Genomic DNA, 22400 nt, shown 5'->3' with positions numbered 1-22400 from the left:
CTGGATAGTGTCGATATGATATTCATTGAGCACAATAATGCTGACTGCTGTTACGGCTAGCATCCTGATTCCAACGCAGGTACGGTACCCTCTCGCTTTCCCCCCTTCTTTTCTTCTACAGCCGCGATCACGAGCACGAGGCATAAGGCATTTCGACTAGGGCCTCACAACTCTGTTCCTCTTTGGTCTCGTTGGTGCCTCGCAGTGTTTCAATGTCCCCCGGCAGGTGAGGGGCACAATTGGTTCGGCAGCATTTCCAAAACTATCATTCGGCAGGCAACTTATTGTTTCACTTAGCTATAGAGAGATCTCTTCGGAAGCAAGCGACATGGCAGCAGCAAGGAGAATGATGGCGAAGAAGTTAATGGTGATGGCAGCGATGAGATTCCCACCCCGCTCCCCGGCGACAATGCCGACAGGGACCATAACCAGGAGGAAGTTGACATAGCCTAGAATCAAGTCGGCTGCATCGCCACTAGTAAAGTGGGATTTCCGAGTCAAGCGCAAATATACTCCTGAGAAGAGTGACCTTGGTGATGTGCCATGAGTAATCGATATGCCTCAAGGCAGAGTCCTGGCGATCGAGCCCGGTGCATGCTTCGAGTCCAATAGAAAATCCATGGTGCTCGAGCCTAGTAGAGACTGATGTGGCCGTCGCCATTACCGTTAGGACGGACATGACCGAGGATATCATGAAGGGCTAGCCTCATAAGAGGCAAACTCTCCGCGGAAGGCCCGATCGGCATTGAGCGTCTGATATTTGTGGAGGAATGTAATAACTAATATGCGAGAGCCAGGGCGCCGAGATGTCTACCAAACAGACAATAGGCCGCGACGAGGAGTTAAGCAAGATGGAGAGCGACATCAACAAGATGACTTCTTGACTTAAGTAGGGAAGCCAGAAGCGACAAGGCTGACTGGAAAACTAACTGGATCAGCAAGTGTAAGTGAAAGAGGGGTATGCTGCGCCTTGTCCGTGGTACGGAGCCCTAATTATCACGCTAGCTCATAACCATAATCCTGCGGATAACTCGGTGCCGGCAAAGTACAAGTTCTTTCACCTATCTATGGCATATTAACTGTTAAAGCCCTCGCATTGATAACCATTGCGTTGAACTATTACGCGGAGCATACCCTCCAGTGTCAACTTGCATAATGCGTCTTCCGCAGCCCTGTCCCTCTCGTTCTCGCCGAGAAACTCGCTGCGCTCCAGAAATTGGGAAACGCAGAGCCGACCATTTACCCCCCAGTAGTCTCGGGCCATAGAAACAGCCTTCCCACTGCCTCTGTCGAGGTATGGGGAATGAGGAGGGTCTGAGTTGGGAAAGGCGGTGGCATAGATGCGTTGGTAACGTTTTGCCTCGCCGAGATAGATTTTGTCTCGTCGTTTCAACTTTAACTTTTGGTAAAAGTTGATGCCTTGAATGGGCTGCGGATCGCGAAGCTCACACGTTCTCTCCAAGATGTGGCTATCCCGGCTGGACAGTGTGTCAAAGGTTTGAGAGCAAAGGGGGCAGTAGGGGGGCTTCATGTGGTGGCGCCCTAGATGACGGATAACGTCTTCGATGGACCGCAGGTTGTGTTTCAGCAAGCATTGCTGATACCTGGCCGGGTTATAAACGTAGAATGGGCAGGCCAGATGGAAGTATCCGATCGCGGGGGAGACTACGACGAATCCGTCGATGCTGTCGTCGCCCTCATTCCAGTGTGATGTCTGGAGCCGCTTCCGGGGTGGTAGCCTGTCGTTGGGCGGTAGGAAATATCGTGTGGATTTCATCCAAACACCCAGAGACTCCAGGGCAAACGTTAGAAGCTCCGGCCTAGAGCTCTGGAACCGGTGGTCATATGGTAAAACGTATTCTTGGACAGCGCCTGGCGAGGAATGCTCGCTATCGCTGCATGAAATGTTATCAGAATCACTACCACTGGCCGCAGAGCTGCTATCCAGGTCATCTTCGGAGCCGCGGAAACATTGGTCCTGGGCATGGGTCCCCGGCTGCCGAGACCGCTCCCGTTTGATACTGGTCGAGTTGTCAGCGGGCAGGGATTGAGATGACTCGCGTGCAAGGCCTGCACCAGGCATGACCGGTATTTGGGAGATCGTAGATGCCATTTGAGTGTGTTCCTCCTTTGGAATTGGTGGTTGGTGGAGGGAAGTGTTCCCTCGGCATGATAGAATCTGCAGGGTCATATTCCTTGGGTGAAGCTAGGGCAAAGGCTTCGTTGGAGAGGGAGGGAAAGACCTTCAATTGCGCGAGCATGGTGATTGCTCCCGGCTTTAATGGCTGATCCAGTCTCGCGCTCTGCGCGAATGTGGACGAGCAAGGTCTGGCCCTCCACACTACACTTATGGCTTTGGAGGCCGATATTGGGCGTCGTCGTTCTGTGATCCTTGCTCAAGGCCGCAGATATGATCCAGTACCTAACTTGAGCACTGTGTTTGTGCATCTCTACTGAACAGGGGCAACAAGGAGTCCATTGTTGCAACACTAGTGTCCAAAAGGGGCTCGCGAAACGTCCTAAACGCCAAGTGTCCCTAGGGTTTTATTCCTGCAGTTACATAAACAGTGTACCTAGTATATGCAATCATGGCCGTCGCCGCCAGATGACAGGGCAGAGAAGTGCAGCGGCCTGCCAGACCTTCAGCGTCAGTCATGATGTCCCTGCCAATAAGGACTGGAAGGTTACTGTCCTATACCGCACCCAAGTTGAGTGGAAAAATGTAATCGCAGGTGATATTACTCCAGAAGGTGGTATTTACTAATAGTCAGCCAGGATTCGCGTCCCTGGCAATCTTGCCCCCGACAAGTTCGCTCGATGACGTCGATTCCTTCAGCTTTCTCACGACTAGTCCAGTCCCGGACGGTGACCAAGCAATTAGGAGAGGCAGCCATTGTGGCATTACCCTAGACCCGATTTTTGGGGCACTTTCTGAGGTTGTCTGGCAACTCTCCCCTGTAAAATTCTTCCTTGATGGCGCTGTTAGCACCGCGTTAGGGCAAGGCTGATTTTGCAGGCCACTTTGGCAGCTAAGCAAGCTGCCTCGCAGCTTGCGCCCTTCCCTACTGGCCCTCGCGGCCCTCGTGGCCCTCGATCAGCCTCGCCTCCGCAAGCCCTCGAATCAACTGACCTCTGCAGCTTCAAGCTTCCCAGAGACCCTCCCGTACCACTTCTCTTCTTTTCTCCCTGGGAGCGGCATCTACGCAAAACCGGCTCGATTTGGCGATTCCAAGGGTGGGTATCGCGACTATGATGTATCGCTGACGGCTGCGTGGCTTGAAAGAATTTACTTCGATATGCTAGATGGTCTCTATAGAAGGTGGAGGATCGAAATGAACCACCATGATCGACCGAGTGGCCTTTCTTTCACTACCTGTCATGTTCAAAGCGGAAGAAATAGACTTGCGAGGCCCCTGAAGCTCATGTTGAGAATTTTTTTTTTTTTCTTTTCGCAACCGCTGCCAAACAAAACTCATCGTAGCATCCCAGTACGTGCGATAGTGTTGAAATATTGAATAGGATCGCTTTTAGATGGGGGGTGCATAATATCGAAGGCATTGGTCATGGAACACTGGGCTTGGCTCTAGGCCTGGGGATGCTGTTAAGTTTGGTGGTATTGCTCATGGTTTGTACCGCAGCGGGCACGTAGGAGCAATGTTTTGGTATTGGCCAATTCATGCCGGTTATCATTACCTGCATGATAGTAGCTCATGCTCGGAGATACTCGAGAACGCGAGGTTGGCTCAGGTCCAAGCTCACGGCCAAAATGGAAACCCCGAAAACTTTGACTCAGGCGTTAGATGCCGCTAAGTGATAAGGCTTTGGATGGTTTCATAATTAACGTGATCCATTTTCATAGTTTCGCTGCTCGCCAGCATGACAGTATATTGATTGTGCTCTCTCATATTGCAAGGTGATGACTTTCTGCGATGCTGGCTCTTGGACAGCTTTGTCGACGCGCCAGATGTCTTGCTCGAATATCGCTCTCGAATGAGACATGACAAGGCGGCGTATAACCGCGTGGTGTCTCAGGATCCCTGTGGATAAGACCTAGTTGGAACGCCATTGCGAGTGGAATGCATGCTAGAGGAGTTGACAACTAGAAAGAACTGGTGAAGAGATCTTTAGTTTTCTAGGCTAATGAGGCTATCGCGACTTATCAACCCTTAGCTTCTGTCCCTGGTGAGGATCGCTAGACACATCGAACTCGGATCCAGCGTCTCATTTCATGCCATGACATGGCTTACTTGAAGGGTCAGTTTTGAACTCAGTAGAGGAAGGCAAAATGAAAGCATTCTCTTTTTTCTTCTTTCTCTTTTACGGGCATAAATTTCAGGACCCGTAGAGCTTGATAGTCTGCAAAGTCATCCAAGATCCCAGAGCAATAAACCCAAAAACTGCCATTGAGACCCCATGAGACGAGTGCTGGCTATGGTAGCAAATTGCGGAACGGGAAAGAAAGTAGGCTGATGTCTCTCTTTAGACTATCTACCGTCTGTTTTAGGCACCTACGACGGGATTTGATTCCGTTTAGGACCCAGCGCAGGTAATTATAAATCTCAAGTACTTCCTATCCACCTATGCCTTGGCCACTCCTCTCAGCACTAGAAGTCCTACAATGTGTATAACCCAGAGTACCAAAACATCCTGCAGCACTTGCAATAAAACAATGGAGAAAGGGTGGAGCAAAACATGGTGCAACAAAACTCTTAGAAATAGGCACTCTGGACGTAGGAGCTGGGGCTCCTATTGGAGGTGTAAACCAACAAAACTCCCCCTAAAAACTACCCACCGAACTTGCGATGATTGCTCAGGCTAAGATACGAAGGCTTCTAACAACAAAGACGTGACTGGGGGATATTCGTAACCGGTATAAGTTTGACCAGGTAGAACGAACTTGACAAGCATAGAGGAGTATAACTGTATACCGGTATTGAATTATACAATATCTTTTTTCTTAATTATTGTCCGCAATGATGATAAGAAGCCATTTTCAAGATGACACCTTTCCTTATCCTCGAAAGGGATAAATGCCCTGCGTTGCTCCTCTGGCTGGCCATCGACACCTTCATCTTCATCCTCATCTTGTCTGCTAGAATGACCACTACTCCAACGCAGGGGGTCCCGATCTGTCCCGACAGCACGGATCACGATACGTGGTACAACAACACCAGTGAAGCATGCACGGGGTGGCTGACGGAATTGCTGGGCCTGGTGGAGGATCTACAGCCTCAAAAATAATGATTTGCTAATGGGACGGTTAGTCGGACCGAGGTTGGTAGCAGAGTTCTGCTGATAGGAAGAAGTAATCGGACAGGTGTCGGTGACGGGGATCTACGTTGACGAAATTAAGCTGGGTGGGAAAAGTTAATCGCTTGCAGAGAAAGGCGCATTTTGGTTCAAGATGAATCCGAACACAGGGTTATATAATATTGCTGGATGTAGTTGTTGGAGGAATGTTCTGATCGAATTAGTTATTGTTCCTGGTGAGGTTGTCACTAGTGAGAGGTCCCTCAGAGCGCTCTATCACTAACTGATCTCTATCCAGGGCATTGGGCTGTCAATGCAGGACTTCCAAGCTCTAATCATCTCAACATAGTAAGGGGGGGCGACTTTCCCCTCCCACAACGTATATTATATACAAATCGGCACACATCGCGTAGAGAGGCGGTTGTGTGAAGGCCTATCACCATTTCCCTGAATCAACAACCAAATTTTCTCGCACCTATCACCGTTGCCATTGGCTAATCAAATCTGCCAATGCTCACCCGCCGGCCAACAGATAGTTCCACCATCAACCTTGTGTAATGTTTCCGGGTAAGCATAACTAGAGTGAAATATATCAAACTTTGGCCGTTGGGGGATATGACAAGTGACGGCTTGTTGTGGCGTCAAAGTCGTCCGGGTCCTGGGCCTAGAGCTACGCGGATCGTTTAGCTCGTGTTCGCCTAGGGCGAACGGTGTTGCCGTCAGCACTAACACCTGATTCAACGAGACTACCAGGTTCACTCGTCGTTATCCATGCCCAGATGACCATGATGATGAGTCCACCCAATAGGACGGAGAGCTCCACTCCGACCGACTTAGCAATCTAGGCGGGATACTTGTCAGTGTACCATAAGGTAATACCGGCCGAGAACTCGATAATGATAAGATCAAGCATAGCCAATGGAGCCCATTCCAGAGCTTTCCCCATGCGGCTTGGTTGTTTGCAGCCTTCGAATGTAAATTAGAGCATCGCAGCAGAGGTAACACCTGCGATAGAGGTTATCGTGGCGCTGATAAGCAACCTACACGCTATCTGCGAGCGCACCCCCATGTTCTCGGCCTGAAACACGCCAAACGACTCCCAGTGTAGCGGCGAAAGTATTAAAGTCGTCGTAATATTACAGCAGCCTATGGAAGATAATAGTCGATGACGTATCGGCTAGCGAGGAGAACATGGTTAGTTCCAGGTGTAGAAGGTTGGACTTTCAACATACGCTGAGTCATGTTTAGTTCTGAGGCGAGTTAATGGCCACCGGCTGAATTGTAAGGCATGGTACAGTATTGACCAGAGGAGTACGTGATGCTGAAGACAGTTGTGGTCCTTCCGCCACAACCGTAACTTCGGGTGTGAGTGGCTGATTATGGCTGAATGTTAGGTCTACATCTTATGACTCGCAAGTCAGATTCATAGCGTTGGCATCTACTTTAGCAAAATAGACGATTATGTTATGTTAAGGGTTTCAATTTGGCTGTCCTCAACAGTCACATTCGCTCAGGTCAAGAACTGGATGTTATCGCGCGCATGTAATGCGGGGTTCTAAGCTTGAGTCAGGTAAAAATAGGATGGAAAGCATCTTAATGTGATATTAGACATGCCGATACATGACTAAGTTAGCAGTCAAAAAACGTAAGTTCCCGCAGTATAGCGTTTTGGAACGAAAATTATAATAATGTCTCTCTACCACGAGCTTGCTTAGTTCTCTTATTGCTCGAGTCCGGGGTCCTGCCTTTCCGCTGACACTAATGTGTTTCTGCTTCTTATAAACAACCTATGGATCCTCTCTCGTATACCCTGGGGGGCAACAATGAAGAACATGATTCATCGGAAAATTATCCTTATAGCCCAGATCTAAATACGTCAGTTGTACGGGCCACTACCACGCGCCCCACGCCAGAGGCTTGCACACATTCCTGGCTAATCAGGGTCGGCTATCTAATCGAATGGATTTGTCCTTCCTGCAGAAACGTAGAACCTGCTCTCTTTTTCGAGTGCCACTATTGTGCACTCAAAAGGTGTAGGGTTTGTGCCAAAGCTCACCAAGTTCCTAGCTCCAAGCTTCCAACGCCTGAGTGTCGGGTTCCATACACATCGGAAGAAGCAAAGCTTTGATTAAGTGGATTGCTCGCCACCATACCTCCTGGGATCGGCCCGAGTACTGGGTATCGACTATCGAGGTGCCACGGTAGTGGTAGTCATAGCAATGGTGGGGACTGAGGTTTTCGTCCGGTATCCTTTATGAATCGATCATCGGTAACGCCCTAGAGCCCAAGTATTGTATAATCGTATTGATCGCTTGATACATAGTCAGTTTTTATTAGCCTCGCTAGACCTCAAACCATCCACATCCATGAACACCGCGGTAACCCTTTGTGAAGTTCGCCATGTTGATGCAGAGATGCCCACATGTTGTAGACAGGAAACACAGAGTCTCGCTTGCGCCGCTATCTTGGGAATACAGTGGGGTCTCCCGCGCTTCTACAATCCTGTTGCACTTCCTCCGCTAGTGATGCCACTTGGTTGATGACTTGGAGGCATTTATACAGCATTGACTCGCTCTGGTCAGATTTTTCAGCCTCTTGTCTGAATCGCTGAGCGAGGTGTTCGTACTCTGCACTCAAAGACTCTAGTTCCTTCTGCAAGTATTCTCTTCTGGTTGTCTCCGCCTTCAGACTTTCTTGGATTGCGTCCAACTGGCATGTAGTATGTGCGCACAGCTCCTCACGCGCTATTGCCTCGGATTTGGCGGAGAGGACACTAGAGGCTGGCGGATAGGTCGACGCGCGATATATGCCGGGGCTCGTATGGTCGGCGTTGATACCGACTTTCGCAAAGGTGACTGCATGGAAGCTCTGCCCGACCTCCCGACAAAGTTCTTTGTGCGCCGTCAAGCTATGGTCGCTTAAGTTTTTTAAAAAGAGATGAGCCACCTCTGTCGTATAAACCCAGGTGTAAGCATCGCTCTGTTTGGTTACTAGCCGAACTTTCGACGGTTCGATTGTGACGCCAGTCCTCTTTTCTTTACTAAAGTTAGCATTTAGCATACTTGTCTTAATCAAATCCGTCTTACTTATATGGGCGGCAAGTTCCTCCCTGCATTTTTTTACGAGAAATCGTCGTTCTTCAATGGCCTGGCTTTGAACCAGAGTACTTGATTCCCGCTTATGGGACGTTGTAACAAAGTAGTCCATTATCGTAAGCTTGAGTTTTTTTTTTCGTTTTTGATCGATTGGCTTCGTTTGTCGCCCATCGATTCCAGGTATCGCTGGGTAATTTAAGGGACACGACTGAATGGGTAGGCCTTCGTGCCCGTGCTGTTTCACATTGCACAGCTGTAAATATACTAACATGCGTCATGTGGTCCATATATTTGACTTCGAAAGGGAGGCGAATATTGGCTTTCCGACTGTCGATCGGAAAGCCAAATATTACGTTACTTCAAGCATTTTTCTTTCGGCAAGGCCAAATAAGTTCTCCTTTATTTTTTCCATCTGAGAAGGTACACAAGCATAACCATGCAAACGAGAATGCAGTACACGTATCATAGACACAGGATTCGTCTACTGGAAATTATATGGAAATTATATGGAATCCTCAGACTCTTCCTCCAAGTCCTCAACTTCTGTCCCTGGTTTGCGCAGCGAGAGCAATGTTTCCTAGTTCGATTTCGCACGTCCTGCACGCCCTGCATGTGGCGAATGGTTTCTTTCAGCTCGCCTAATTCCTGGCTCACTTTGGTAATTGTGGCCAAGAGGCTCTTATGAGAAGCTTCTGTGACTCGCTGTCAATTTTATATTATCAACACTGCCATGAGCGCACGACTTTGACTGACTTGCACGCATCCCTGTGGTTTTTGACTCGGCGCGATTTGCAGAGAATGCCTGGTTCATCCAGAAACGGGAGCCCGGCTACGCCCAGAAGACTATCGAGGAAATTGTCTGGGAAATGCATCAGTGCGCAGACGCCATGGTGATGAGTGCCAAGAAGGACTGCAATGGCAATATCGGGGGCATCTTGGCGATGCGCGACGAAGGTTGGTTTCGACAAGCTTCGGAAAACGTCATCCTCTTTGAGGGATTCACGAAATACGGCGGAATGACTGGACGAGATATGGAGGCTTTGGCTATCGGTCTCGAGGAAGCCACGTGCTCCGACTACTTGGACTTTCGCATTGGCCAGGTCCAGCGGCTTGGAGGCAGGTTGACAGCAGCTGGCGTACCCGTCCAACAGCCTATCGGTGGTCATGCAATCGTTGTTGATGCCACTGCCTTCTTGCCTTTAGTCCCCAAGGACGAATACGCCGCCCAGGTGCTAGCCATAGAGCTATACCTTGAGGCCGGTGTGCGGGGCGTAGAAATAGGCACGCTGATGAATGATCGGGACCCGGATACGGGTCGCGATCGTCGCGCAAAAGCTGAATTCATGCGTCTCGCCATTCCAAGGAGGGTGTACACAAATGATCAGCTGGACGTCGTAGCCAAGGCGCTCATTAGCATCTACCGCCGCCGATCGACCATAGTCAGAGGATTTCGAATTCTCGACGAGACCAAGAGGCTCAGACACTTCACAGTGACTTTGGAGAGAGCAGGGGACTCCGTAGACGCCCCTATGAGAGCGCCTGGAGGTGATGTATTATAAAAGACTGTGATTGCTCGAGGTGGAAAGGCCATTTGCCAACGGAGGTTGAGGGTTCTGCATAGGTAGTTGATTTTTCAGTTGTCAAGAATTAAGCGCTGGAACGAATATATTGAGATTTTGGAAATAAGCCAACTCCGGAGATATAATCGCATATCTCGAAGAGTATCACGAGTCTGAAGGGCACGCGAAATGAGCTCCTTCAGGTAAAGAGAAAGGCAACCTGGAGGGAAAATATAATAAGTCGATATCTACCACGCTCAGGCTATTATTAGTTAATTAAATTCCTTCTCATTTGGGTCACTTACGCCTAGGTAATTCTCCTGATCGAATGAGGTGCCTGGCAAGTTGTTCGAAGATGAGAAGAGGGAAGAAAACAGACTTAACCACCACTGATTCCCTATCGCGAAGGAGCCGCCTAGATATTCTTGATCTGTGACCTGACTGCTTCTTTAATGGCCCATTCTGCACCTATAGTTCGTGTACGGGAGCATCTACTGTCGGTTCGGGACATTCTGAGTGGCCCAAACATGCTGTTCTTACACGGCATCCCATGATATGCTCATCAGGCGATCTTCCAAGATAAGACACCGTTTAGAACCCATAACGAGTCGGGAGACCGCGTGATTTACATTACGCCATTTCTTCTGCTTCCTTTCCTTTGCCCCTAGGCTTGATTACAACTCCACCCACATTTTTTTCCGCCACTCAGTAAACCCACGTTAACCCCTCCAAGAGTCTCCTTCATCATGCTGCTTATGTTACCAGAAGAAATCATATGTATGATCGCAGAGCAGTGTTCACTGAGAGATCAAGCTTCACTGGCACGCTCGTGTGACCGGCTGCATGGAATATGCAATTACATCCTGTATAGCAACGACGTTCGGAACTACAGGTGTTCTTCCGTGTTTCATGCTATAGTCTGGTGCCACGACCAGTTCCTTGCCCTGAAGACCCTTATGGCAGCCAAGGCAGGTGGAGCAGACTTCGAGCGATGCCATGACTCCCGTAATCATCATCCCGCGTCCCTTCACCACTCCGACGCGACGCTCCATTCTCCAATCCACCTAGCAGCCAGGCGCGGACTGGATGGCATCATCTCCTTCCTTATCGATCAAGGCATTCCGCCAGATGGACCGGAGGATGTAAAAAGAACACCGCTCGCGGAGGCCATTTTGCACAACCAAGAGTCGGCTGCCATCCTTCTGGTTCATCGAGGTGCGTCCGTCGGGCTTCAGCCTCCGCAGTACGAGGCATACTGCGCTGCCATTCGCCAGGGCCTTGCAGAGCTCACAGAGAGTATCGTAAAGGCTAAAGGCATTGATTTCAACTCTGATGTTGGGTACGGTTGCACGGGATTCTTATTGGCTGCGTACTACAGACAGAGTCGAGTTTTGCGAGTCCTCCTCGACCTCGGAGCCGAGGCGAAAGGGACATTGCGGCATTTTAGCCAGACTCACTCGTTCGCATCTCTTTTGTGGACCTTGGAAGCGGGTGCTGTGACCCTGCGGAAACACCTGGGCCCCAGAGGGCTCCTTGACCTCGTCGTATCTGTCGTCACGGAACAGGTGGCGCCGATTCAGAAGAACCAGCAGGTGGCAGTGTTGCACACTCTGCTGGATCTGCTGCAGAGAGAAAAGTCTGCCGTATATTCGGGATCCGCGCTCCCGACTGATGAATTAGACCGCTTCCTGGATGCCCTCCTGCAGAGAGTGCTATCGGTTAATCGCGCAGACGCAGCTATTGCGTCGGCACTGTTGCAGCACGGTGCCCGAATTCGAGTGGGCATCTTCTTGCAGCTTATAGATGCCCTCAATTCACCGGCCTTTTCCAAAGATATTTCGCGCTGCCTACGTCGCTATCCCAAGCTCCTTCAAAGCTTTGACTTTGTATATTCTTACTGCGTCAGCCTTGCGCCCTCAAAAAGGAGTTTCACGGTCGACTACTTCGTCCAGAACGTACCGGATCAAGCCGTTCGGCTCGTGCAAGAGTTAAAGCGGCTCGACCTGCCACTTACCGCCAGGGGAATCCAGAGGATGGGTCTCAGGGCAGCTAGAGAAGGGAGCGGGGAGGCACAGTCTGGCAGTGCGGCTTAGTCTGTGTTGACAAGTCAGCTCATGCATGACGTGTTGTTCCTTGCCGCGTCTTGGGCGCGTCTGACATCTTTCTTTGGCGATACTAGCTTGCTTTAGATAGCCGTTATACATGAATGCCGGTGAATTGGAGGGGTTGGATTTTGACACCGGCGCACGCGACTGTTCCCCTTGTCCGGCTGCGTCCGAGGAAGCAGGCTCTGTCGGAGACTCGGATCAGGAGATTTCCAAAAGAAGCGGCAGGCATAATAGTCACGAGTCTCAAAACAGTGTGCCAAAGTGCTTCATCCATCACTATCCCCATCTTGGCGCATGATTAGCTTCGCACAAGGACCTACGGAGAATGCAACCACCCCACTCGTCTATTGCCTTCTCGCCACCACTTGGCAATAAATACTGGTGGAAACCGTCAAGCTTCTGGAATAAGCAATAACAGTCACAAGCATATCCTTTCGGCGCCCGCCAGCATTGTTCCTCTTCCGGACACACGTTCTTCCATCGATCATTGGTTTCCTCTTCGAACGTACCACCACCATCGAGATGGACGCATCGCTTGAGCTTAGTATCTTTGCAGCCGCGGCAATCACGCCGTTGGTGGTTCAAACTCTTTCGTTGATTGTCCTGTATGGCCGCAATTTCAAGTCTGTGTCAGAATCCAAGGCGGTGCACCCGGACGGCGCACAAAGGATGAAGGCTGCTGTCCGACGACAGATGTGGTTTGGCGCCATTTCGACGCCCATGATAGCGACTTTTTTGGTGGTCTCTTTTTACTATCCAATCGAACAACTGCAAAAGGTTCTCTGGGGGCTTGTTATCCTATCTTCGTCTCTATTTCAGGTTTGCCAGACACCACTTCCCTTACATGCAGAGCAAGAGCTAATTGCCTAGATATTCTCCTTACCAGAAGAAGCCCTTTCAGCCGCAAAAGCCCCCCATGCCAGCAGCTCGTACAGAGAGTTTTGGGATCAGAACAAGCCAGTCTTGCAGATCTCTACCGTCCCGCTCGCATCTTTCGTGATTACCACGTTCGTCGCCGTCACTCTACGAATCACACTGCCCGCCTATTGGCCGGCCGCATGGGCCATGTGGATGGCTCTCGGCTGCGTCTTGAGCATGGCTCGATCTTTTCGTTACTTGAGCATCTTTGACGGGTCAGGCGATCGCTGGAGGGCCTATACGCTGGTCACGGCTGGCTGTATTATTCTTGGCACCTCGAGTTTGGCCCGGGATCAGGCATCTACCAGAGTCGTCATTCTAGGAGCGAACCATGTTGTTTTGGTAATCCATAGAATGTGGACGATGTGCGGCATGGATAGCGTACTGAGAGCTGAACAGGAGTGCAAGAGTTCAAGGTCTGCATCATCGTCGGTTTTCTTGGATGGAAGCTGCAACAAGGGCGAAGTTTGAGCGGCCTCTCACTGTTGGCGCCGAATCCAACAACCCAGCGTTATCAACGAAGGGGTGATGAAGCAGAGCCACGGCACAAATGGGGGAAGGGTCAAAGATGCCCCAAAGTCATGTTCGAAGTAGCTCAGTTCACTGAGGTTGCCTTCCCCAGGTCGTGGACACAAGCACGCACCACCTCTTGGGACATCCTCCCAGCGGGAACTGCTTTGGGGTCTCCCTCATCTCCAGCATGGCCTATCTCAAGCCATATCATACTCAACGAATCGCGCATGAGAAGAGCTTATTTCATATCTAAGAATGTACTGCTGAGTTCATATCTGGTTATCAACAACTAGTTTCGCCGACCACGTTAATGCCAGTCACAGCCCAGCCACTCCCCTCCAATCTCACCTCACTGGTTGGGCCTAACTGAATCTTTATGTAAAAACTGGAGTTCGATCTGGCTGTCGGCGTATCGGTCGCGTGCTCGCCGGATGTCTAATAGACATTTAAAGTATTATTAGCTCCATTGCTTCCTCATTGTTCGCTAGAAGATATGGCTGTAGCTTACCGTGATGTTCATAACGATAGTGACTGGTGATCTATTGACCTTGCGTCTCTGTTCGTGCCACTCGTCGCCTTCAGACCTTGCCGAGGAGGAAGGGGTGCAAGGAACGACCCTTGCGGGCGTTGTCGGTTCCTGGCCCGGCTCTGTTGGTGTGGCCGCCTCTATGGACGATCTTGGTGCAGTGGCGGAGGAGGCTGAGCCTGGTCCGGTAACACCCCCAGAAACTGACTCGCGACTTCGACGGATTCTTTGCTTATGTCCTCTTCTCTCCCTCTTTAAGTGGTTAAGTTCGTCCTCGTCTGAAAAAGATTGTGTGAAGAGGGGCTTGACATTCTAACTTTGTGCATTTAGGAGCTTTGGCGAGTTCTCGGGAGGAATATGATCGAGTAGGATGGAGTGAGTTAAGGCAAAGGGAGATGGACGCATCAGCAGCGTGAAAGGTCTAGGGGAATTCGACCCCTTTTAAAGCCACCACCGTTACCACCAAGCATCCCTGCATCCGTGCCAGAGGAATGAGAGCGTGAAGTTTTAGCGCTGAAGTCCTTCATAAATCTCACAGAGCACGAGGTGATTGTGTCACCTCCAATCATTAGTCTCCTACACCAGCGAAGCCAGGTAGGAGGAAGGATTCGACGGCCCCCGTTGGATGCAGGCCGTTGGTGGGGAGATGCCGGCTGAGCTGATGCCACCAAGCATCGGATTACTCTACGAAGAGCAGCCGGGATATTTCGGCAAGTAGGCTGGGTCGTGCGAACTACCTTGAAGGGTGCGTGCGGTTGTGAGTAGAAGCAGAACACAGCTACCCCCAGGGACCAGGCTATATATATACCTTGTTCGAACTCCCTACGATGCAAGAGGGCGCTATACAGAACCGGTTTTCAAATCACACTTCAGGGACAGTGAGCAACGAGGCGGGTGAGGGAGAAGGATTTCGGGGGCAATGGTCGAGAAAAAAAGATTCAGGTGCTTCTGCCGTAGGTAGGACTCCACACGTCAGTACAGAGTTGGTCCGTTCTGGTGTTGAATAAGCCTCCCACTTCTCAGCCAATCACGGTGGCACTGCAGTTGGATGTTGGTCCAGCAGGGTGGACTGTTATTGGGTCAGCAGAGTTACAATATCTGAGCGAGGAGGAGCACATGTCAAGAGATTTGCGAAGACATCAATTATCGACGGTTATTAGTGTGTAGCATGTGTAGACTTGCGAAGATTTACTGATAGAAATATACTTCCATCGAGTGAACGCTGGAAGGACATCAGTAAACTGCATTAGTTTTCCGCCAGCTGCATATTTCTAGTTGAGATTCCTGACGGTCTGCCTTTCTACATGACGATGAATGAGAGCCATGAGGCTGACTTGGTAATTGAAGAAAAGCTCCCGTAAAACGCCAGGGGTGGCATGCGCAGGAAGGGTGCCGGGTACCAATAATGAACCAATCTAGTACCGTCACAAAGTGCAAGTATCATTACTTCCGGCCGATCTGAAAATGTCGGTTAGAGGTCTTGTTTTTTACGAATGCGTTGGGTCCAAGTCTCGCAGCGATACTTGGCCCTGTCCACTTTAGGTCATGGCTTTGGATTATAGAAGGCCCATTGCCGGCTAATACGAGTACCCGGCGGCTTCAATGGGCCATTTTCGATTTCTAATGGCATCACTGAACCGAATATTATATCTCTCTTGAATCCAGATCGCTCACATAACCCAGATGTACCCCTACGCCGTTCAGAAGGGCCGTCTCACCGCCTCTCAGCCCTTACGAAGCGCCTCGCGATCGCTTCTCCTTCTGCCAGCATGAGTGCTCACCCTCGAGGTAATGGCCCCCTGAAGTCTATCAAGGCCACAATGAGGGCTCAGCAGTATGTGAGGATGCTTGCCTCCGCTGCGTATCGGTTCTCTAACACTACCTCCAGATATGACCCGGCTGATCAGAAACTGCATCTTAACGAGGTGGAGATCCCGAAGCCAAATGAGAGCGAGATATTGGTCAAGGTCGTCGGTGCATCACTCTGCCACTCCGACTGCCTAACCTTCGATCCGGACCTCGTCATGAACAAGGAGGTGAAAGTTCCCACTACCATCGGGCATGAAGCAACCGGCATCATCGCGGAGGTCGGGAAGCAGGTGAGGCAGTTCGAGAAAGGGGATGCCGTCGGCTTCCTTGCTTCCAGCGGGTGTTTTGAATGTGATGCCTGCACCACGTGGTAAGTGCACGAGGCCTCGGCCGCGGGAGGACGGGTTTATCTAATGGTCGACAATAGGTCAAGCGTTGGATGTCCACAAGGCTTGAAAGCACAAGGGTTTACTTGCGATGGATACTTCCAGGAGTACGTCGTGGTCGATGCCCGCAGTGCCGTAAAACTCCCAGCAAGTCTGGACGTCGCCTCTTCAGCACCCCTTTGTTGCGCAGGCGTCACTGCGTACAACGCGATCAAGCAATGTCAGCTTACGCCCGGGAAATGGTTAGCTGTAATTGGCGCTGGAGGTGTCGGACAAATGGGCATTCAGTACGCCAAAGCCATGGGGCTGAATGTCATCGCTGTTGACATCCATGGAAGCCAGCTGGATGCCGCGAAAATGGCAGGAGCAGACTACACGTTCAATCCAGAACTATGTCCGACTTATGCAGATGACATCAAAATTGTTACAGAACATGGGGTGGATGCTGCTGTCAGCTTTGCGCCGTCCGAGAAAGCTTATGACGATATGCCTGGCATGATCAGATGGGGTGGCCTCCTGATGGTAGTGGGGGTTGTCGATGGGCCTCTGACGATCGAACCGTTGGACGTCATCTTCAAACGATACGTCATAAAAACAGCGTGCAACGGAACTGTTAGAACCCTAGAAGAGTGCATTGGCTTCAGCGCTGAGCATAGCATCAAGCCCTTTGTGGAGTTCATCGGGCTGGAAGATCTTCCGCAGGCAATAGAGATGATGGAAGCCGGCAAGCTTCGAAAGCGCGTCTGCGTCAAATTTTAGGCCAGCACTCCTTCCACAGCGCAAGAATCGGCGTCAAATATAATATACTCAACCGTTATGGATTGGCTACGTTAGGAAGAGGGGCTCATGTGGTGTCCACTAGTGAAGTATGGGATATGTAGAATACAATCGGACGAGGCACGAAGGGGCTAGTTAAACACACACTGTGGCTATCACTCTCTCATAGTCATCAATGTACCGTGCCATAAGAAATGCCCACGGCTCCCCCTCCTGAAAACAAATGTCCTGCGAGCATTGTTCCCGGCCAGAGAACCCTGCGCCCATCACCAAGATGTGATCCCGACCAAGTCGACCCCGAATCATCAACTCAAATCCCCGCCAACTAGCCCCTCCCTTCCATCAGCTAGCGGGAAGCTATTCGTCGTTCCATACATTCTAGTATTGCCTCTTCCACTCTCGTATTGGTCACACAAGGGCAAGGCGTGGAGTTCGTCTCTCAAAACGCTCTACTTAACATTGCACCATCCTCAGATGCCTTATAGTAACATCTACACGTACACCCAGTCTTGTTCCAGAACATGCCGACACGTGTTCATGAGTTGAACAACCTCTGTAGACACCAATTTCTGATCTCTGATCAGCTTCGACCGAGACATTGCTTTATGCATTTGCTCCGGGTCAGCCTCCTCCATTGAACCGGTCCCCTCAATGTTGACGATAGCACCGCATATCACATGATTCTCTCGGGCGGAGTATTGGAGGTCAAAGCGGCGCTGAAAACGATCCTGTTCGCCGCCCAGCTCCTCGAGGAGGCTGCGCGTGAGGGCGACTATATGATGGGCCTGGGCGTAATCAAAAGATTCTGGCTCTAAGTGTCCTTCGACTTGCATGAAGGGCGCCAGTAAAGAGGCCTCATCCCGTGCCAGCAGTTCAGATGCCGCGGCCCCGTTGTAATGTCCAAGCAGGCTCAGGCCCAGAATCTGCAAGCATAGACAGAATTTCATCCGGATGAGTACATCGGCCTTCTGCAAGCAGACTCAGCATCAGCTTTTTTACTTCTTATCAGCTTGACATATTACCATACCTGAAGGCTACGTCCTAGCACCCTCCACTCCAACAGTGTTTCGTCCGCACGTGCTTGGTTGGAAAGCATGTTGCATGTACCTGGGTCAGCGACTTCTATGCTTTGGGCCGCTCTGAAGATTTTGACCTCTCGCGGTGATGGTGCAGACTGATACTCGACCGTCTAACGCGGACTGATAGATATGTGCGACTGGAAGAACCCGACTCGTGGCTGGATGATCTCGTATCTACGCTCCAAGACGCTGGCTTGGCGAGAGAGGAAGAAATTTCACACGGTAATCTTTTTTTCCTAAAACGACGACAGCTTTTCTAGGAGGTTGACTCCTCACGGCTAAGAGAAACCCCTTGGCCCCAACTTGGACCAAAATTGAGGACATCCGTGTCCGCTTCCAACCATTTAAGGACTCGGCCATTAAGACTTGTAGCCACTGGCCACTCCTGAGCCATTTGAGTTACATTCACATGTCACTGAAACCTAACGGCTTGATTCCCGCTTTCACGCCGTCGTTTTCGGACTCAATTTGACGGTAAATAGAGAACAGTAGGTATCCATCGCGCGCAGTGCCTTTCATCTCCTCACTCTCCCTGTTCCCTGTTTTTTCGTTGCCGTTACTTGATTGCCCCGGGTGCGCTTCCCACTAATGCTTGAGCCAAAGCCCGTCATCGACACATTCCTTCCGCATTGTCATCGAGAGCGACTTGAAGAACCCAATGAACGACCATGGCGAATCGCTTAATCGCGACAGCCAGACTTCAGAGGCCAACCTATGGTTCAAATATGTTATAATATCGTCGCGTTCGCCCACTCTTGTCGGCAGATGTTGGAATCCGGAACAACACTTCACCGATACCCCCCTCACAAACTTTATGCATGCGACCCAACTCAGCCATGTTGGCGCATCAGGGCTACTCCCGAGACTGCATGCGCCAGGGCTCTCTATGGAAGAGACAGCTTTCGACAATGAAGACTTTGCCGAGGTGAAGATGGCGTTCAACCGGGCTATTGGAGAGTTGAAGAAGCGACTAGCCCCGAATAAGGTTGCGAGGGTTATGATGCAGATGGAGTCTCTATGTTTGACCCCTCAGCAGAAGCCTCTATGGATATTTGAGACGGACCAGGCTTGCGAAGCACCGCGCATGAATACACAAGCGCGGAGGTGTAACAGTGTGTAGGCGGTCCAGCCATCCCCCTAGGGGGCTCTGGCTTCCTCGGAACCCTCCCTTCTTGCTGGACATGGGCTTATCTGGTTTACATCTCCCACGTTCAGTTCCTGTGTTTTCCGGCTTGTATTTGTGCCGCGCAAGGATGGGAGATGTGGAGGCAAGGAGGAAGTCCGCTGGCTCCTTCCTCTCCGAACAGCAACCCCCCTCCACGAGGACAGCGCCCTGCGTCCGTTGACATGTGCCATTTTATCACAAGCGGCAGCGAAAATCAGGCGTTTGACATGACCATGTGACCAATCAAATCAGTATGAGGAAAATCAGTCGTTCAAGGTAGGTGCCCCCTGGGGGTAACCACATGTCATCAAGTCCTCAACCCCTTTTTCACACCCTTCATACCATTAAAAGCCACTGCCTCCATGATCCTCAATCAAGCCGCTCTATTCTTCTCTCATAACCCTGGGTCTAGCGACTGGACAGAAACTCTTCTCTTGCCTTACGTGGCGAATTTGGTTTAAAAAGATATTCGCGGCGTTCAATATAGATTCGGCGTCAAAACGTTTTCGTATCTAGTCGCTCATTCCCAAGACTTTCCTCACATCCCGCCATGTCACACCTTCAGGATACCACACAGGATCTATTTCCATCACTCCAGCTTCGGGAGCAATTATCACCAGGCCAAATGCATCCGATGACAATGTATTATGGAAGCTTCCTGTCTGGCCCAAACTACTGCCAACCAGAAAATATTGACCCAAGCCTCACCCTTCTTTCTACAACATCGAGTGTGTTCGAGGGGGCACAAGGGACCGCTCTCTCTTGCGTGAGCGAGGCGCCGCACTTGGCGGCTGATACACCAGATATGTTCGCGGAAAGCTGGGTGTTCTGCCCTCGGGAGCCCACCTGTGAAGGCTGCCCTCTGCAGGATAGTTCAAGGTCTGTGGCCCCTCTTCCTTCGCAGGTCGACCAAGAGACTACCATGCCTGTCCCCGACCAAGCACTTGCCGTCTGTCACATACACCCAGAACAACAGCAATGCCAATATGGTGGTCCTCGTCTGGCCAGTGAAACCGGGCACAACCAGGTCATCGCCGATATTATGAACCAGCAACGGGGTTCTACCGGGCCAATTGCCGATTTCCCTAGCGACTGGCCAGAGGGGGATTGCTCAACTATCATGATGCCGTGGGACCCTTCTTTCATTTTCTATGGTGAAATTCTGGCAGAACCATTCGAGAAGGGACACTTCAATCATAGAGAGCTGCGGTCCGATGCGCCAGATGGCGAAGTCCTCCGTGTTCCTGATAACTGGGAGATGACCTACGCCACGGGAGAAGAGAACGTGAATTAGACAATACTTTTGAGGGCTTGCGAGAGAACGCAGGACCATCTGCAAGGAGAGTGTAGCTTTATCAGGGAAAGGGATGCCTGCTTTACGGAATCCAGGCGCGATCACAACGGTTCAAAGATATTCCTTGCAAATCGCAATAGAATGCAAGCCGAGAAGAGGGAGGGGAATCCTTTCGAGAGAGGTGATGCCTGTTTTGAAATTTGGAAGCTGGTTTCAGAAGGGCCCAAGACAGCGACTAGGGCGAAGAGAATATGTAGTGGTTTCTAGTGGCTGGACAATAAATTTATTCTAGCATCATATTGTCAATGGACGTAAAGGACCATGTTGGCCAGGAGGCGGGATTCTGCTTCTAAAAACCATGGTAATCTACATTTTGGGAAGAGAATACTGTAATGAGTTGCAGCCACAGACAGACAGAGAGGCGGGCGGATAGAATACCATTCTTCTAGGGCCACACGCCATGACGACGACGGTCGGTCTGTTTGGGCAGTTATTTGATGAGAAAGCCTCCAAGCTTTGCGCCAAGTCCGTTTCATAGGCGTAACGACAGAATTCTCGGAAAACATGTATCGTCAATCATCGCAACCTATATTAACCCTCGCTTATTTCGACGAAGCAAAGAAGGGAAGCGGACAAAAGCCTCGGCAGGCTTATTGCCTCAACCAACAGTATATGAGTGAACTTTGACATTCCTTAATGTCTTGCACTTACGAATGCCGCTTTCAAGTTGCTATTACGCGATTCTCTTCTCAGCCAGCAGCAGCATCAACCTGACTTTGCAGGACACTGGTTGCGTACAAAAAACACGCCGCACACACACTCGAGGGACCTGAGACTTTTCTTTTGTTTATGTATATGTTTCTTTGTATACTTTTCTACATATCTAGACAGACTGCCTTAAAGAAATCTGGACATGTGTAACTCGCCAAGCCACAGGTGTCATCCATACAGGAGTTCAACATACATCATGGTTGGATGCCATAGGGTAAGTAGCATTGCCGCTGGCTGCATTCCTGCGATATGTCTCGTACTTAGCTAGGTCACCGCTTGGATGGATGATTCTAATGCGACTCTCCAGTTTCCTGCACTGCTCGACAGAGCTTCGACGTGGTACCTTCCGGACCCCGAAGACAACTATTGTCGCTTCACAGGCGGGAAGAGCTTCGAGGACTTTGAAAAGCTCCCCGAGCACGAACGCCGTAGTGTATTCCGCGCCTACTTAGCCGAGGAGACGCCTGTTTTAATACAGGAGCCTATTACCTGGACCAGTCAAGAGAGCATTGACGCGTTCTTGCTTCTGAAGAATGAGGCTCGAGACAACGAGGCTGGACAGCGCCTGCTGCAAGAGGCTCGGCAAGTGTTCTACGAAGAAAACTCCTTCATAGTCCTCTGGAGCGACTTGGACCGCTTTTTCGGCGATCTGCTTGGACGGTGGGCCGACGCCGTTCCGGTCAAGTCGCTGGTGCGGAGAATCATAGTCAGGGTCGAAAGGCACGAGTGTGGTGCCGGATAAGAATTGATTCAAGCGAGGCAAAAATGAAGGGGAAACAGGAGCCTGAAATTTCTTACTGTGACGATGAGCGTCATGTTACCCTTTTGCGAGGCAGAGTCGACGAGGCTATTCTTCGAAGCCACGCCTTCATGTCAACTGGCGCCGAATACCGCCCCCGCGCCGGTGCCCCTTACCCACGAACCAGATTTCCATAGCACATTTTGGTGTCGATGTGCCTTGCATTACAGTGTTATTCGCCCGATCGTCAACTTTCATGACCCGCCAAGTAGACGTAGAGATCCACATGTCGGATGACCCAGCTGAAAAACCAACCACAGAAGGCGTAGGATGATTTTGGATGTTTCCAAGGCTACATGATAGGACAAAGAGCACACTTTTTGTGGTATTATGGATAAAATTGACTTTCAC

At 50.5% G+C, this 22400-nt stretch overlaps 6 protein-coding genes across 6 annotated transcripts; 5 read left to right on the top strand and 1 right to left on the bottom strand.

The window, feature by feature from the left end:
- Positions 1-297: 297 nt before the first annotated feature.
- On the bottom strand, positions 298-2083 carry LRP88_14889 (uncharacterized protein; the record flags this gene model as incomplete). The annotated part of the gene is made up of 3 exons (XM_083251223.1): positions 298-475; positions 1062-1065; positions 1135-2083. The coding sequence occupies 3 exons, from the start codon at positions 2081-2083 to the stop codon at positions 298-300; spliced, it is 1131 nt and encodes a 376-aa protein (XP_083093020.1).
- Positions 2084-9211: 7128 nt separating this feature from the next.
- Positions 9212-9904, top strand: LRP88_14888 (uncharacterized protein; the record flags this gene model as incomplete). The annotated part of the gene is made up of 1 exon (XM_083251222.1): positions 9212-9904. The coding sequence occupies one exon, from the start codon at positions 9212-9214 to the stop codon at positions 9902-9904; it is 693 nt and encodes a 230-aa protein (XP_083093019.1).
- A 746-nt stretch (positions 9905-10650) lies between these two features.
- Positions 10651-11997, top strand: LRP88_14887 (uncharacterized protein; the record flags this gene model as incomplete). The annotated part of the gene is made up of 1 exon (XM_083251221.1): positions 10651-11997. The coding sequence occupies one exon, from the start codon at positions 10651-10653 to the stop codon at positions 11995-11997; it is 1347 nt and encodes a 448-aa protein (XP_083093018.1).
- A 537-nt stretch (positions 11998-12534) lies between these two features.
- Positions 12535-13401, top strand: LRP88_14886 (uncharacterized protein; the record flags this gene model as incomplete). Its single annotated transcript, XM_083251220.1, has 2 exons — positions 12535-12831; positions 12883-13401. The coding sequence occupies 2 exons, from the start codon at positions 12535-12537 to the stop codon at positions 13399-13401; spliced, it is 816 nt and encodes a 271-aa protein (XP_083093017.1).
- Positions 13402-15789: 2388 nt separating this feature from the next.
- Positions 15790-16923, top strand: LRP88_14885 (alcohol dehydrogenase catalytic domain-containing protein; the record flags this gene model as incomplete). Its single annotated transcript, XM_083251219.1, has 2 exons — positions 15790-16148; positions 16212-16923. The coding sequence occupies 2 exons, from the start codon at positions 15790-15792 to the stop codon at positions 16921-16923; spliced, it is 1071 nt and encodes a 356-aa protein (XP_083093016.1).
- A 4523-nt stretch (positions 16924-21446) lies between these two features.
- Positions 21447-21992, top strand: LRP88_14884 (uncharacterized protein; the record flags this gene model as incomplete). The annotated part of the gene is made up of 2 exons (XM_083251218.1): positions 21447-21506; positions 21558-21992. The coding sequence occupies 2 exons, from the start codon at positions 21447-21449 to the stop codon at positions 21990-21992; spliced, it is 495 nt and encodes a 164-aa protein (XP_083093015.1).
- Positions 21993-22400: the final 408 nt, after the last annotated feature.

This window comes from Fusarium phalaenopsidis, assembly GCF_050370095.1.
Source record: "Fusarium phalaenopsidis strain FUZ10S chromosome Unknown contig_32390, whole genome shotgun sequence".
Lineage (NCBI taxonomy): Eukaryota > Fungi > Ascomycota > Sordariomycetes > Hypocreales > Nectriaceae > Fusarium > Fusarium phalaenopsidis.
The sequence above is the reverse complement of the archived record's forward strand: the minus strand, read 5'-3'. Positions and strand labels throughout refer to the sequence as shown.